Here is a 16,173-nt window from a genome sequence, read left to right on the forward strand (position 1 = left end):
AGAGAGAGAGAGAGAGAGAGAGAGAGAGAGAGAGCAGCAGTCAGCATTGGAGATTCGAGATTCAAGGTGAGCTTCGAGCCTCTACCCTCCTGGTTGGCGCACCCGCAGCCCCCAGGGCTCCGGCTGGGCCATATGGGTCCAAGCGAGCTCGTAGCCCAGGGGTGCTGCACCAGTCCAGAGGAGATGGTTGCTGTTTTAGACTCAGTGTGTTTCAGGTGACCTCAGATGTACCTTGACTACTGAGCTGCCAGATTTTTCATCTCTCTTTTGCAATGACTGTAAAAGTCTGATGACATTTTTAAGAAACACATTCAGATCCTGCACTTCCTTGTGTAGTGTCTGCCATTATTTCTTCACCTACGCCTTGTCGATCTGACTAGGACCCTGTTTCTCCCCGGTTGAGGGAGGCCCACCGCAGGACTGCTTATGCTACAGTGTGAATTTCAGGTTAGCGTTCGCATTGTGTGAGAAACTGTATCTAAATAAATGCTGTGTGAGAAACTGTATCTAAATAAACACTGAAGAGAAAGCTGGGGGTAGAAAATAGGGGTGGAGCACCTGCGTCACATGCAAAGGTCCATTCAGTCCCCAGTCACAAACAAGCTTATCATCAACATACGATGCCATCATGATATCATCATATAGCATCACCATACAACATCGCCATCATATGACATCATGTGACATCACCGTGTGACATCATCATGTGACATCATCATCCTAGAAAGCATAAAGTTCTCGGGCTCAGCAGTTCTTAGATGAGAGGAGCTCTCCTCAGTTCTTAAAAGGGAGGGTCTCTTGGATGCGTCCACAGCAGATCTCAATTATCTCTTTCTGCACTGCATGGCTACCTACAACCATCATGCCAAGGAAGGTCCCTTTATATCCAGCCTCAAGTTCTCGTTTGCTGGTTTAATTTATCACAAAAGTAAATGCTGCTTTGCATCGACCACTTGAGACAGACTTGACTGTGAAAATGAAGTTTCCATGGATTTGTTGTTTGTTGAGAAGTCAATAGACAGATGCTTTTGTGCCCAGGACAAGTGTGGAATGGTATAAACCAGACCGAATAGATGGTGTATATCAGAATTCCACCAACCTGAAATCGTTTATTCAGATCCATATGGATCACCCCTGAACAACCAGTCCTAACCTGACTTGAATGGAGCACAGAACATGCTAAGAAAAAACAGCCCTGCCTGATTATTACAGCTGCAGGCTGATGGTCTGATTGAGAATCCAGGTGGGAACTGGAAGCAGCAAGCCAGTGTGCTGAAATCACGGGAAGAAGAAATGTCTCAGGTTTAAATGTGTGTATTCGCTTTCACTGGAACCCTAAAGCAAATGAATGAGAGCACACAGCTTACTATAAAATATCCCGAAGACCCTGAGCCTATTCTGTGAGGACAGTTCAAGTCCTGGGCCTTTCCTCAGTCTGTTGCTACCCAAAGAGCCCTCTCCCTCCTTACCCTTCTGGGTTCCTTTTGGTCCAGTTTGTCAGCACCAGGTCAGAGTGGACCAGGATAGGTGGGAGTCCCAAGTTCCTGGATACCTCAACAAAAGGAATGGCCAGAGTTCTTGGCAGCACCTTTAGGACAAGAATCCAGACAATTAGTATATTCTACTGGCAGAGGAAATCACCACAGTTGCCTATGGTAAGTGACCTGGAGACCAAGCACGAATTCCTCGAGTGTTCCACACCAATACCCTATACATGCTTCCTGCCAGAGACCAGGTGAGGTTGCTGCTAAGGAGAGCACGTTACAAGAGATATAAAACCCAGAGATGGAACACACTGTACACATGATACACAGAACCTCTGGAAACTGTACAAAGAAGGAGGAGGAAGAAAAGGAGCAGGAGGAGGAGGAGAAGAAGAAAAGAAAGAAAAAGAAAAGAAGAAGAATTTCACCAAAATTTTAGTGTAACTTGAAGACTAAAACCTAGCAGTGTAAAGTGCTTTCCAGATGGATGATAGATTGTAAATAATATACATATATATATATACTCCATATAAATACAAGCATAGATGCACAGATGCAAAAATAGAACTAAAGATGTACATAGATTAAAAAAAAGAGATGAGTGTGTGTGTGTGTGAGAGAGAGAGAGAGAGAGAGAGAGAGAGAGAGAAAGAGAGAGAGCACAAGAGAGCACACCCTAGAAAGGATAAAGAGGACAGAAAATCTCAGCATGTAGAACTGATGCTTCTGTCACCTCATGAGTCAAGCCCCATAATGTCAGGGAGTCACTCAATGATAGACCCCCTTCACCATCCTTGTCTCTTCTGAGTCCTAACATGATTTGCTAGGGTTCCAACCTGGGGTATGACATCAACCTTCCAACACTCATTCAGAACACCACTGAAACACAAGCTCACACACCAAGGACCCTTCAGGTTGCAAAGCCCCAGTCCGTATCCCTACCCTTTCATCTGCTAACTTTTGGAATGTCCTTTGAACACAGATCTGTATCTGTCCACAGCTGCTCAGATCCTTAAGGTCCTCAGCCATGGAAAGGGCCAGAGTGGTAGAGGCATACAAAACCAATTCTTATACTCCCATCCCCAATTATTTTCCTTCTTAAAATAGAAATCTCTCCCTCTGTCTCTGTCTCTGTCTCTCTGTCTGTGTGTGTGTGAGAGAGAGAGACAGAGACAGACAGACAGACAGACAGATAGATGTAAATGTAGGCACAGTCATGCCAAAGGGAGTGTGTAGAATCCAGCTGACAACTTCGAATGGTGACCATCACCTTCTACCTTGTTTGAGACAGGGTCTCTCTTGCTCCCTGCTGCCTGTTCCAGCTTTCACATGGGTTGTGGGAAACTTAGCTCCAGTGTCAGGCCTGCTTGTTCCCAGTTTACCCACTGAGCCATCTTCCCAGCCCAGGCCTGAAGAATTTAAAGAAGTGTCTGCCATTCTTTCTTTCTTAGTATTAGGGGGAAAGTGTGTTTTAGGTAGAGAACAGCTACAGTTTCCGGGGCATAGAACTCTGCCAAGCTTCTACAGCAGGCAGGGCTTGGAAAGGTGGGAAGATTTGAGGCAGACATTCCACGGGGTGGGGAAATCAGGGAGGACTTACAAAATAAGGGGTGATGAGGCTGAGGCGGTCTTGGGGGCTGGACATTGCTTCCCTCTGTTCTTCTCTAACTCATAATTCAGGAGATTGTTGAGGGAGCCTACGCAGGGGAACTCATCAGGAGGTTCTGTCACACTGGCCTAGGTTGTAAACTTTCCAGCAGCAGACCAGACACTTGAGTTCTTAAGATGAGATACAATAGGGCATCGTGTTAAAATCTGAAGGAGCAAGAGCTCTGTGCTGCCTTTTCTTCTCAGTCTCAAGTATTTCTGTGAGGGACAATAGGTGAGATGAACCACTGAAGCCCGCCTCAGGCTCCTCACACATTCTGGAATAAGATCAGTACCTTGATTTCTGGGAAAGAGAAACTTAGGGAAAAGGAAGAGGAAACGGAGGTTCTGTTGAGTGGCAAAGTTTTAACTCAGCACACACAGGCCCGGGATTCCATCCCAGCACTGCCAGTGAGCATAACTGTGCAGGGCGTCACATGCCTGTAAAGCCAAGCACTTGGAAGGCTGAGGCAAAAGGATCATGGATTGGAGAGCAACTTAGACAAGAGAGCGAGTTCTAGTCTGATCTGGAGCTACTTTGTAAGACCTTGACTTAAAAAAGAAAAAAAGAAAAAAGAAAAAAGTTTAAATAAAATGAAAAGATGTTTAAAATGAAAAGGAATACTAGTTCCCTCCAGGGGCAGAGAAGAAAGATTTCATGCTCTGATAAACTAAAGCGGCAGGAAGCTGAGCAGAATGCAATATTAAGGAAAGAAGGGAGTATCCAAGTGTGCATGGAGTCGCTGGGGAAAGATGGCTACTTCAGTGGACTCAGAAACTGGCTTTCCCAACTGTCCCCAGGCTGCTTAGCCTCGGACTTGGGCCAGCCTCCCAGGTGTCTGTACAGTGGAGTAATTATGAAAATCACGATAACCAATGTATTTAGAAATACAAAATTCTGCAGGCTGTTTTATGAGTTCTTGGGATCTAAGGAAGCTCCTCACATATTATTGGAATGGGAGGGGTGGTGCGAAGAGTCTTTGAAAGTGGCCATTGGTCTGAAAGAAAATCAGCTCTGTAGCAAAAGAGAAAAGAAAAAAAAAAAAAAATCTAACCCTCTTTCCTCACCTTCCACTGATTTTTGGAAATTAGGCAGTGGAACCTGGAGCTGGTGTCGTAATTCCAGGTGCAGGGGGCCCAGCAGCACCTGAGAGCTTTCTCCTTGCCCCTCACCTTTGGCGGTTGGGCTTCTCCTTCCTGCCAGACGAATCCCATGGTGATAGCGGCCAGTGCCAGGTGTGCCAGCCGCTGCTCACGGTAACTCTTTAGGAATCTGCAGTCCAGGAGAGGCATCTAGTCAAGAGATTAAAAGGATTAGCAGTTGAAAACAAACAAACAAACAAACAAAAACGGAACAACGGTGGGGGACTAGGACCAGGTCCCCTGACTTGAGAGTCCCGCAGTTATTAGAACGCTCTTTGGCTTCCAACAGACATCTAAATGGCTTCATGCACACCCACTTAAGCCAGATCTTAGAGCAATGCAGTGTGGAAGGTGCAAAGTCCTGGGGTCTGTAGCCTAGGTTGTGCCCAGTTTGTGCCATATACTGATCTCCATCCATTGCTCTGAGGACCGCGGAGTAAGCATTGAAGCTGAGATACGTTCATCCTCCGCAATCCGCACAGCAGCATTTACGGACCTGTAATACCTGGAAGCCCTCAGCTTTTCGAACCCTTTAACTGTATTAAAATTGTGAACGCAGCGAGACCCAGTGGGGTTAGGGATGTAAACTGCCCAGAAAAGCACGGCTCGGCTGGATATTAAGGCTGGCTCAGATGCTCGTCAAACAACCACAACCCAGCCATATGAGGTGGCGGGGCTTTCCACTCAACTCTGTCCACACGTCATCCCCGTGGGAAACCACAGCTCCTGGTGACACGGAAAGGCCACCCTGAAAAACAGCATCAGTACACAGTCGGCTCACACCAGCTCCCTGTCCTGCCTGGCTGCCACCGGCTCATCCCTAGTCTCTTCAGCTCTAGCCACTTCTCTCCCTTTGCTCGGCAGGCTTGTCGCAGAGGGCAGGCGCCACTTGTAAAATAGGGACACTGGCTTCCTAGGGGTGGACCGGGGAACTGTGGTACACAGAGCCCTTCCTCTTCCCCTAGGGGGAAGAGGATGACAGCAGTAGTTACCTGGCACTTGAAATGTGAGGCTAAAAAACCCTCTGCAGGAGCCAAAGGACAAAATTGTCTCCGAGGCATTCGCTAGGGTCACAGAATCTGGAAGGAATGAGGTAGTTCTGCGGATTCACCACAGCCCCATCACTAGAATCATGCATGAGTCACGGGTTTTGTTTGAAAGTCTCCAGCAACCGCGGTTTGTTTTTTATTAATTCAAACAAGAAGCAATAATTCAATAATGTACTTTGTTAAGTCAATGTATAAAAGATATTTTAGGCCGGGCAGTGATGGTGCACACCTTTAATCCCAGCACTTGGGAAGCAGAGGCAAGCAGATTTCTGAGTTCGAGGCCAGCCTGGTCTACAGAGTGAGTTCCAGGACAGCCAGGGCTACACAGAGAAACCCTGTCTCGAAAAACCAAAACAAAACAAAACAAAAAGCTATTTAGCATGCAGTCAGTACAAGTCTTTCAAAGCCTTCAGAGTCTAGTCCGTGTTTCTCACGCTCTGCCCTCGTCACTCCTCGCATGTTGAAGAAGGTCACCTACAGGCCAGGACACCTCAGGGGTAAAGGAACGAGGTCCCCAGGACCAATGTTTTCTGGAGAGTCCCTGCACATTTCCGGAGTGCCAGCCTCACCTCCTAAACATACATGTGATTCAAAAGCAACTCTAGGGGTGAAAAGGAAATGGTATCTTTTTAGTTAATCATTTTGCCTACACAAACAGCCGCAGATGGTCAGAGAGAATGACACACTCCCGATATCTTCCCGACATTATTTGACTGTGTATTTAACCTGGGAAAGTTAACCTCAGTGCTCTTCTCTCAGAACTCAGTAAACACTGACGGGTTCTCCGAGCCAGGTGAGCCATCCCGCCAACTTCACGAGGAGCTGAATATTTCTGACATGCATTAGGTGCTTGTGGACATCACTCTTGAACTTATTGGAAAGTATCATTTGATATGAAGGTGAATACATATAAAACACGACATTTGTTTTTATACAGAAGGGAACAAGAGTCTTTATGAAGACACATGAATGATCCCAGCACTCTGGAGGCTGAGACAGGAAGACATCAAATTCAAAGCCAGCCTGGGCTACATGTTAAGACTCTGTCAGACGGTCAATATGTCCATCTATCTCTACCTTTATCATCTACACATCTATAAATGTTAAGCACACATTCACATGAAGTAGATGTTCAATAATTCTGCATATAGATATTGTCATGGACTTCCTATTGCTCAGTAAACTACAGAGCAAAGATGTGTAGAGTGGCGGAAAGATGCAGGGGCATGCCTACGTGACCACTTACTAGCTGTGCACTTTCATGTATATAACAGATATGTTTATGAATGGAGATTCGTGGGCTTCTCCTTCTGCCCTCCCATCTTCTGTTATCTTATATTCACTGTTGCTGTGAAAGTGGTTACAGCCAGCAGCTTTGCATATTCATCTGCACTTTTTCCTTGAATGTTTCTGCAAGATCAGTTCACATGACAGACTTGCCGTAGCCTAGCATATGCGTATTCAGTATCTTCACGGATACTATTCACTCACTTGCTTGTCACCCAGAACCATCATGATTGCTTGCTCCACTGCATCCTGGCTAGTAACTCATTCATCAGTGTAAAAGATGGTGGGTGAAGACAGACGCGTAGGTTTGTGGGAAATCCTCTGCTGACTAGCCATTCGCCTCCCCCTCTGGTGCACAACTAACATTTTTGTGGGTTCTAGACATCAGTTAGAAAGAGAAGGAGCTTTCCCTTCGAGGGCGGAATACCTTGTGAGGAGTTTTGGGGGAATGGTGTGTATGTTCTTAAAACTCATAGCTTGATTCAGGGTAGTGTGTTCAGTGTGGGTTTTATGTGTATGTGTGTGTGTGCGCGTGTGTGTGAGCATGTCTATATATGTGCACATGTGTGGTGGTATGTGAGTGTGTGTGCCATGAATGTGGTGATATGTGTGTACTGTACATGCCTATGTATGCACACATGTGTGGTGATGTATGTGTGCATGTGTGTACACATGTGTGGTGATGTGAGTGTGCATGTGTGTATCATGTATGTGGCGATATGTGTTTGTACATGTGTGTGCATATGCATGCACGTGTGTGGTGATATGTGCATGTGTGTATGTAGGCGAAAGGTCACCATTAGTTATCTTCTTCTGCTGTTTCCCATCTTTTTTTCCCTTTGATGTTTTTTGTTAGTGTAAGGTCTCAACAACATTACAAACCACCTTTGTGAGGCTCTGTGTGAGTTTTGTGCAACAATTAACTCCTTTAGTTGTACTTTCTTACGTGGGTCCCTTTCAGTCCTCAGCCTCAGTGAGGGGGTGGGGGCTTATCTAGAGTATTCCCAGGGTCAGCTGCCTGTCCTGATTTCTGAATATGCTGTAAGGATCATTCAACGAGTATTATTCAAATCAATTCATAATTAGACATTAAGCATCAGCAAAGGAGGTACTGAAGGGTGGAGTGCCTTGCTTGAACATCTGGCTTGCTTGTGACAGATGAAGATGAGAAGAGGAAGCGACATGCAAATAATGGACATGGTTACCTAGCAGGAGCTGTAAAAGGGTCCTTACAAAAGCCATTGATGCTCACAACCATGAGATGAGGACTTCTTCCATTTCTCAAAGAAGGAAGGAAGAGTCTGAGGCCAACCTTCTGTCTCATGCTTACTATAAAATTCCTGAATCGAAGTATGATTTCTGTAGGCATCGTATTTTATTTATTCCTTTCTGAGGGAAATTGCTCGCTCTGTCACAGATGTGCGCCATATACCTGCATGCATGCAAATCCTACTGTGGTGTCTATGGATTTCACTATTTCTACATAGCTAAGGCTGACTCTGAGTTTACAAATCAGAAGGGCACTTGATTCAACTAGTATATAACACACTAAGGCCAAGGTACCCACCCAGAGGTGGCAGAGCAGTGGCCATGAGGCTTGGGAGAGACCCACTGAGCATCTCCTGTACCGGTCCTACTGGTACAAAGTCAAGCAGTCCTCTGAGGGGTGAGTGAGGATTATAGGAAAGATAGAAAAGGAGACTCAGAGACAAAGGTTAGAAACCGGGAGGGCTGTCCAGTCAGTACTGCGGCAGCCTCAAGTTTAATTCTCTAAGGTTTTATATGCTTTATAGTATCATGGGAAACAAAGCCAGGAGAGACAATGGCTGACATACATCTGATATCTGTATTCATCTGGGGGCCTCCCTATTCCTTCTTATTCCTTCTTCCAAGATTAACAGAACATTCAGCCCCTTGCCTTGAGGCCAGGAAATCTGCCAGCAGACCCTGGCCTGACTTGACTCTGCCTGACAGGCTGGCTTTCACAGAAGCAGGCAAAATGGCTCCCGACAATCTCCATGTGTGTGTTCCTTGTTTCCCCACAATTTATTTTCAGTTCTCATCTACCATTGTTTTTCCACAGAGACATGATGAGGATTTGATGTGTCTCAAGTGCTGTTTGTCCGAGGACGACAGGTTTGCTGACAGCCTCAGTGGTGATGGTCAGTTTCCACTGCCAGGTCAACTGTCTCACTCCCAGAAAGCTGAGAAGGAAGAGGCTATGGAGATGGAAGGAGTGGGGAGAGGAGGAAGATGAACGGAAGGACAAATCAACGTACCTTGTACACATGAGCTCGGAGCTGGTGGCTCTCAATTAAGTGAGGAAGTCTGTGGGCAATTTCCATCCAAGGCTTGTAATAGTCGGGAAGTTCTCCCTGCATTTCAAATAGAAACAGTATTTTAGATCTCTTTGGAAAGCAGCTTTGGAATACTTTTCAGAGGAATTCAAGTCAACCCAGGTATGCAAAAAGAACTTACTACAAGCCCGACCTTAGGCTAGACTAGCCACACAGACATGCAGATTATTAGAATGCAAATCTTGGGCTCATATAATACAGCATGGTGAGGGAATAAGTGGAGACAAAATGGACCCCAGTGTAAATCACACGCTTCGTGCTGGGGTGTGAGCATGTGTGTTTGCATTTGCATGTGCGTTTACATTTGCATGTGTGTGTGTGCACATGTGTGTGCCTGTATGTGTGTGCATGTGCATGTGTGTGTGTGTGTGTGTGTGTGTGTGTGTGTGTCTGAGACTCTGGAGAAGGGGTAGGGATTGATTCAGCCTACTATGGGAATGAAAAGGAAATATTCCCAGAAACATGACAAGCGAGCCTGGTTTTGAACTCTGAAAGTGACTTCTCTTTTCTTCACATTTAGTTTTGTATTTTTCAGTCTTTTGAGACAGACTTTTGCTAAATAGCACAGGCTTATCAAACTCACAGCCTTCTCTACCTCAGCCTCCCATGCACTGCACTGTAGATCTGAGTCTTCAAGCATGTAGTTTTATTTTTTTGACTTTGAGGCAGTCTCTATGAGTTTTCCAGGCTGCCATTGTCCATGAGATCCTCCTGCTTTAGCCTCCAGCATAGCTGGAGTCAAAGGTTTGAGCTGCATCTATTTCTATGAATCAATTTGTGCTGAAACTCATCTACTCCCATTGTCTGTGTTAGCTTTTGAATACAAGCAATAGACCCTGGCGATCTCAGCAGAAAGCTGTATGCTATGCAAAAGAAGTTTATTTAGCCTTTCAGAAAATGTGCACGAAACATGGATGGAGCCCAGTGGCTTTTCAGTGAACAGGTTGTCCAAAGTCAAGTACGGCCTCTAAGTTATGGAGAAATGGGATGAAAATCATGACTGTGTTTATGAACAGAGTAGCCGTGCAATGGGTCAGAACACATACAAGAAACACAAGTAGAGGTCAGAGTAGGCAAAAAGCTAGTTCTCAATCAATTTGGCTTCCACTTCTGTAGAAATTCAAATGGTGTGCCAAGAAGTGTGAAGCTCGGAAAGAAGCCACTAAAAGAGAAAGCAGACTGTGGCTGGTGCATCTGAAGGTTATGCAAACAGAAACATCAAGGAAGCCTAGATTAGCACACTAGGGGATATTTACAAGATAGACACAGGAACTGACTCCATTGGCACAGATAAAAAGAACATTCTAGAGGTTCAATGAGCCATAGAAAAAGACCATAGAGCAGTCAAAATGTAAGATAATTTTATGAAAAACAATAATCAGAAGATCAAGAGCATCATACAGAGTTAAAATAAGACTACCCCTTAGAGACAAAGGGACACAAAAGGTGTGTGCCAATTTCTCTATGCCTTGTTATAGAGAGACAAGGGGCAGGATCTTGGAAGCCAAGTTCAAATGCTCCTGTGCTGAAGAAGTGTGGGGCGATGTGATGAACTTTTTAGGATAGACATCAGTGAAAGGGAATCTGCTTTTACAGAAGTCTTCTAGGGATAACAGAAGTGAGCAGTTCATGGTCTGCCACTGTAAGAGGAGCAGTGGGAAGAAGAGGGGGCGGGTGGCACAGAGGCACCAGGTCGTGGGAAGAAGAGGGGGCGGGTGGCACAGAGGCAGCAGGCTATGAAGAAGGTGAAGAGGACCAGAGAGGGAGCAGAGAGGGAGATGCATCCTGGCAGATTCAGAAATGGAGGCTTGGCTCCACTTCCCAGGCCAGTGTCTCAGCTCACTGGCTCTGAGACTAGAGAGAGGAGTAACATTATGCTAAGAACTGGGGAAAGGAGCAGAGAGCTGACCATGAGCAAACGTGACTACACAGAGGGACAATGAGAAGCCAGAACACTTGAAAGTTCACCTCTGGAGAAGCAGAGATCAACAGGAGACCCACAGGTCACTTCCTGTTGCTGTTGGGGTGGCGGGGTGGGGGTGGGGGTGGGAGTCATGAACATCTAGATCTCCTGGAATTCTGGGCTAAAAGTTCTGGTTGATTTACAACCTTAGTATTTCCAATATCTTGCCATAAACTGTGAACATTTTGAACTTCATTTAATCTTCCCTTTTCTTTCTTTGACTCTGAAGTAATCCAGGACGAACTAGAAGTCTTGAGTCAAACTACATAGGGTGAGAGCTGTAGTTCTGGACAGGTGGAGGTGTTGCTGGGGAAGATCTTCATAAGACTCAGTCTTTGGTCTCATGGCCTGCACTCACTCCACCCCTACCCCTCCCAGCCCACCCAGCCTTTGTCCTGGAGAGAAATCACTGACAGTGTCATTTTTCTCCAGTAAACAGCTGCAGGTGCACAGCTGAAGAGAGCAGAATTGAAGCTGACACGTATTTGGCAGCAAGAGAAAGACTAAGAATAGAAACAGAGGCTGCCCTATTGCCTGGGAGTAGAACACTTGCCCAATAGTGTGAACCTTGATTCCCATCCACATCTATACATATATACATATATACATATATACACACACACATATATATACATATGCATATATGTATATATGTGTGTGTATCTTAGATACATGGATAGATGGATAGAAAAATGGTTGATAAATGATAAGGATTGATAGATAGATGATAGGGATTGATAGATAATAGATAGTGGATAGATAAATGCTGATAGATTATAGATAGGGATAGATAGATAGGTAGATAGATTTACAGACTGGAAGATAGAGAGAGAGAGCTAGGTAGGTAGATAGAGGATAGATAGGTAGATAAATAGATAATGATAGATGATAGATAGATAGATAGATAGATTCTTGCTGATGTATCCATGAACCATCAACTTACTTAGTCTCACTGGTGTGATCTGGATATTTTAGAATATATTTGAACATAGTAACTGAAACGCTGGACTAGAATATCTCATGTTGACTTTGAAATAGACAACCACACATGTAACATCTGTAGAGCTCAGATACCTCCTTGAGTAGCTAGGACTCAGAAAAGAAGCTGTCGCTAACCATTGAAAGACCCCTGGAACTGGGGAGATCCTTACTCAAGTCTCTGGATGACGCGACCACCCAATGACTCACGAGAGACCGAACTTGCTGCAATCACATGAGGTTTATTGGGGATACCGGTACCCGGTCGATCTCATGACCTTGTTGGCCAGAGTTCGACCCCGGGGTCGATCTCGTGACCATGCTGGCCAGAGTTCGACGCTGAACACAAGAAGTGTCGGGTATTTAAGGAAAGCTGGGGGCGGAGAGAGAGTTACCAAGGAGACAGAACATAAAAACAGTGGTAAATTTCAGAGGGACACAGCCCAAGGTATTCAGTTAGGGAGGGGAACACATTCATTCTAGGAATGCAATCTTCATCTACTGGTCCACAGGGTGGAGAGTCTCATAAACCAGTAGACCTTCATTCTTAGTTCCGCCCTCATAGTGGATCATTCAGGAGGGGCAGGTATTGGGAACCAGAGCCCTGAGGCTCTGGGTTAGCAAAGTTCCTGGAACTAGCTACTCCACCTTTTTTGGCTTGTGGCAGAGGTTTTCCATGCCCCTTTTTAGGTAAAAGTTATACATTATACATTCTAAGATTCTCCAGCCTTTCACCATCACCGGTAACTTTTCCTTCTTGGGTACCTAAATAAGGAATCCTATCAGAATTAAATGAAACCTGGCTGGATTCTGCCTTCCTAGCTTATGTGAGAAACCTTACATAGTTCATTTCTGAAAACCGAGACTCTAGGCTGCAGTCTATTCTCTCCCCTTAGATCCCAGAGGAAGGCTGCCCTCCTTTGTTTCCAATGTCTTATGCTTGGACTCCTGTAAACTCAGCAAAAACCCTCAACCACAAAGCATCCAAGTGTGGCCAGCATCCATGGTACCTGTATCCCTCAGGAACTGCACAACCCACTGACTCCTGGTCCTCACCCCAGGCATACTGAAGCTGACACGCTGGTGGAGCGCTGTAGCCATCCATCAGCCAAGTGCTTGACACAGCCTGAGTCTGACAACTATTGACAGGGACCAAGCCTTGCCAGTAATCCAGAAGAGAGGAGAGCAGTTTGAAAGGTGTTTTACAACCCATTTAAGTAGGGAGTGACACCTCAACCACACGTATTGCTAGGCTCCAGGGTCTCTTTGATTCTTACCCAGAAGATTGCTAAACACTCCTCTTAGACAGTGTGAGACTCCCAGAGGAACCCCCACACTCAAATCCTGGGAGCGACGACCCCAAACATCACCAAGACTCAAACTCAATGCAATCAGCAAGAGGCTTTTTATTCCAGCTAGCTGAGGTGAGACTCATATCCCTCGCAGGGGTAGAGGAGTCTGGCCCTGAGCAAGGTCTTAGGCAGCTTTTTATTTCTGTGCAGTTGCTGGGGCAAAAGGGAAGACTGGGGTAAAGGGAAGGTACGGGGTGGTTTCTGATTGGTGCTGGCTCTCGCTAGGGTTCAGGTGCAGGTTAGCCACCTGGCAGTCATTTGTTACTGTCTCTCTGCCAGGTCGTCCTGGTCTCCTTGTTTCTGGGTTCTGGGAGCTGGTCTCCCACTGAGTTCAACCAATGGCTAAGTTCCCACAATACAGTTTGAAAACTTAATCTTACAACAGTACTACAACTCACTTAAAACCCATTTGGCTTTCCAGCCTTTCCTCTACAGTACTGGGTTCCACCCTTCCTAATACTGTGTGTGACCCTTTAATACAGTTCGTCATGTTGAGGTGACCCTCCCTGCCATATCCACTCCAGTGGAGACTTCGTGACAAGTTCAAAAGCTTAGCCACAGTCCTAAGGTGAAAAGTTTCAAGGAAACTGGTCTCCTGGAAGTCCTTGGTGTGTCCTAACACAGATGTGGTCCAGATTCGTCCTTGAGAAAGTCGGTGGAAGGTTTTGTGTGCTTTCTTTCTGTATTGTTTTATTACAGGTATAGAGGTGCCCCCAAGGAATGATTTGACTAATAGTAAGTTAGATTGGATGTTGTTTCCTGGCCCTCATCAGTGTTCCAACATCCTAGTGAATGCTGAGCTGACCCTCGGCTTGGAATTTCATAAAGAATGTTATTTATTCAAACAAATTGCCTCCAGCTTGTAAAAGAGATAGTGAAAGAAATCAGGTATTGCAGTTTACTGATTAAGAGTTAATTGTCCCAGGGCAAGTTCAACAAAGTAAATTAAGAATTCTCATTACAGTCATGTATGACAGACTACATTATATAATAGAAGAAGGCTGGTGGGCTCCTCTGGCAAATGGAGGTCCTCCACAAATACTTAGAATTACAGCTGAGTCACTCCCAGGAGCTAGAGCAATGTATTATTCATAGAAAGGTTAGCAAGAATGGGACTCCCTGGTGCATACTTCTGATAGCCCAGAAGATTAGCATAGTTGGGTGTCTTCCTACAGCTGGTTGGTGGTGGGTTATACAATAGACTAGAATGAGAACTATTTCACACCTGGCTGCTAAGAATAAGCTGACCTTAGATAAGGCTGACCTTATTTCAGCTGTAACCACTGCCTAGTTCCTGCCAATTGTCATGTACATATTCTTCTGTGGAATCATTGTCCTTCAGATGACCTCAGTGTACCTTGACTAGTGTATTATCTAACTTCCTTTTGTCTTCTGTAATGACTATAAAAGTCTGACGCTTACTTTGAGAAATTACACTCAGATTCAGCACTCTCTTGTGTTCGTGTCTGTTTGTCACTCACCAACTCCTTGCCCACCTGAGTACCTGAACCCTGATTCTCCCCGGGTTGAGGGACCCCCAACTGGGTTGGCCCACAGCACTTCCCCCCAACCATAAAATTATTTTGTTGCTACTTCATAACTGTAATTTTGTTACAAGTTACAGATAATAGTATATGTGTTGGCTATGCAGAATATCTGATATACAACTGCCAATGAGGTCTCCACCCACAGGTTGAGAATCACTGCTATAGAGACTGAAGAAAGTACAAAATTCTATTGGTAACTCTTAATTGTCAGATTTAAATTTGCCATACTAGAGACAATAGTATCAGGCAAGTTTCTGGTTAGACAGCATGCATCTTCTCTGATGTCAATTCATACATGTACCTACCACATCTACTCATTTAATTAATTAATGAGGTTTTGCCCCTCTGGGGGTATGTACCTTAGCTTTTGATGTCTGTGATCTGAGATTTCGGAGTTCTTAGACACCAGCCATTGCTCTCTCCCCTCTGGTTATCTAGGGAATTTGTCTGATACATTCAGACAGGTTGTTTTATATCTCCATGTAGCATCAAGAAGCCCAGAGTGAGCTCTGAGGGCTCTGCAGAAAGGATGATAGAGACCCATGGGGCCTCTGGGATTTAGTATTTTCTGAAGTCCAGAGGGGCTCTGGAAGTTTGTCAGAGTCCTACCGCTTTCCTATGGTAGAGCATGCTAGTGCCTGTAAGATGACAAGGAAATGTGGTCTGCTTAGCCCCTAACTCAGGCCTAACATTTATATGATGCTAGGCATGATAGGAAATGTTAGCTCATTGAAGAGCAGTTGCCTAACATGTGCAACAACAAACAAACTACTACTACTACTACTACTACTACTACTAATACTACTACTACTACTAATAATAATAATAATATTTCCAAAGGCACAAACATTTTTTTTAAAAAATGTTTCAATGCAGAGGGTATCAGTTTTCCTAGTTAGTCTAAAAAAGTTCTTCCTGGCTTTAATCTGGTTTCCTTTTTATAATAAGACAGTATAGGCCAGAGGTTGCTCTTCAGGTAGGTTGGTCAGAATTATTTGGGTCTCAGATAAGTGCCAGAGTGACGGCTAAACACCTCTACCTTCACAATATAACACCTACATTGCATGTTCCATGCCAACCTCAGTAACATCACAGTTATCCGTTGCTAGGGAGATGACTAGAAAGATCCATAAAAATTGGGAAAAGTAGGCTAGCCAGCAGGTAGGACTAGAGACCTAAGGTCATCCTGCATCCCACAAGGTGGCAGGAGAGAGCCAGTATCTGAGACAGTTGTCCATTGATCTCCAGAGGCACACTATGAAATCAGCATTCTCTGTGTCTGTGTCTGTCTGTCTGTCTGTCTGTCTGTCTGTCTCTGTGTGTGTGTGTGTGTGTGTGTGTGTGTCTGTGTCTGTCTGTCTGTTTG

The 16,173-nt window shown here is 45.1% G+C and overlaps 1 protein-coding gene across 12 annotated transcripts in view; it reads right to left on the minus strand.

Moving 5' to 3' along the window:
• Positions 1-16,173, minus strand: part of Ido2 (indoleamine 2,3-dioxygenase 2) — a 95,056-nt gene that overhangs the window by 59,241 nt on the left and 19,642 nt on the right. For all 12 annotated transcript variants that reach the window (XR_004109805.1, XR_004109806.1, XM_031339312.1 and 9 more), the window contains 3 exons: positions 8,890-8,985; positions 4,305-4,424; positions 1,470-1,588 (listed from right to left, as the gene is read on the minus strand). Coding sequence is in view for 10 of the 12 variants with exons in the window: in XM_031339312.1 (XP_031195172.1) it covers positions 1,470-1,588; positions 4,305-4,424; positions 8,890-8,985 (335 nt within the window). In the remaining 2 variants the exon portion in view is untranslated. The remainder of the gene's footprint in view (positions 1-1,469; positions 1,589-4,304; positions 4,425-8,889; positions 8,986-16,173) is intronic.

Source organism: Mastomys coucha, unplaced genomic scaffold (genome assembly GCF_008632895.1).
Source record: "Mastomys coucha isolate ucsf_1 unplaced genomic scaffold, UCSF_Mcou_1 pScaffold22, whole genome shotgun sequence".
Lineage (NCBI taxonomy): Eukaryota > Metazoa > Chordata > Mammalia > Rodentia > Muridae > Mastomys > Mastomys coucha.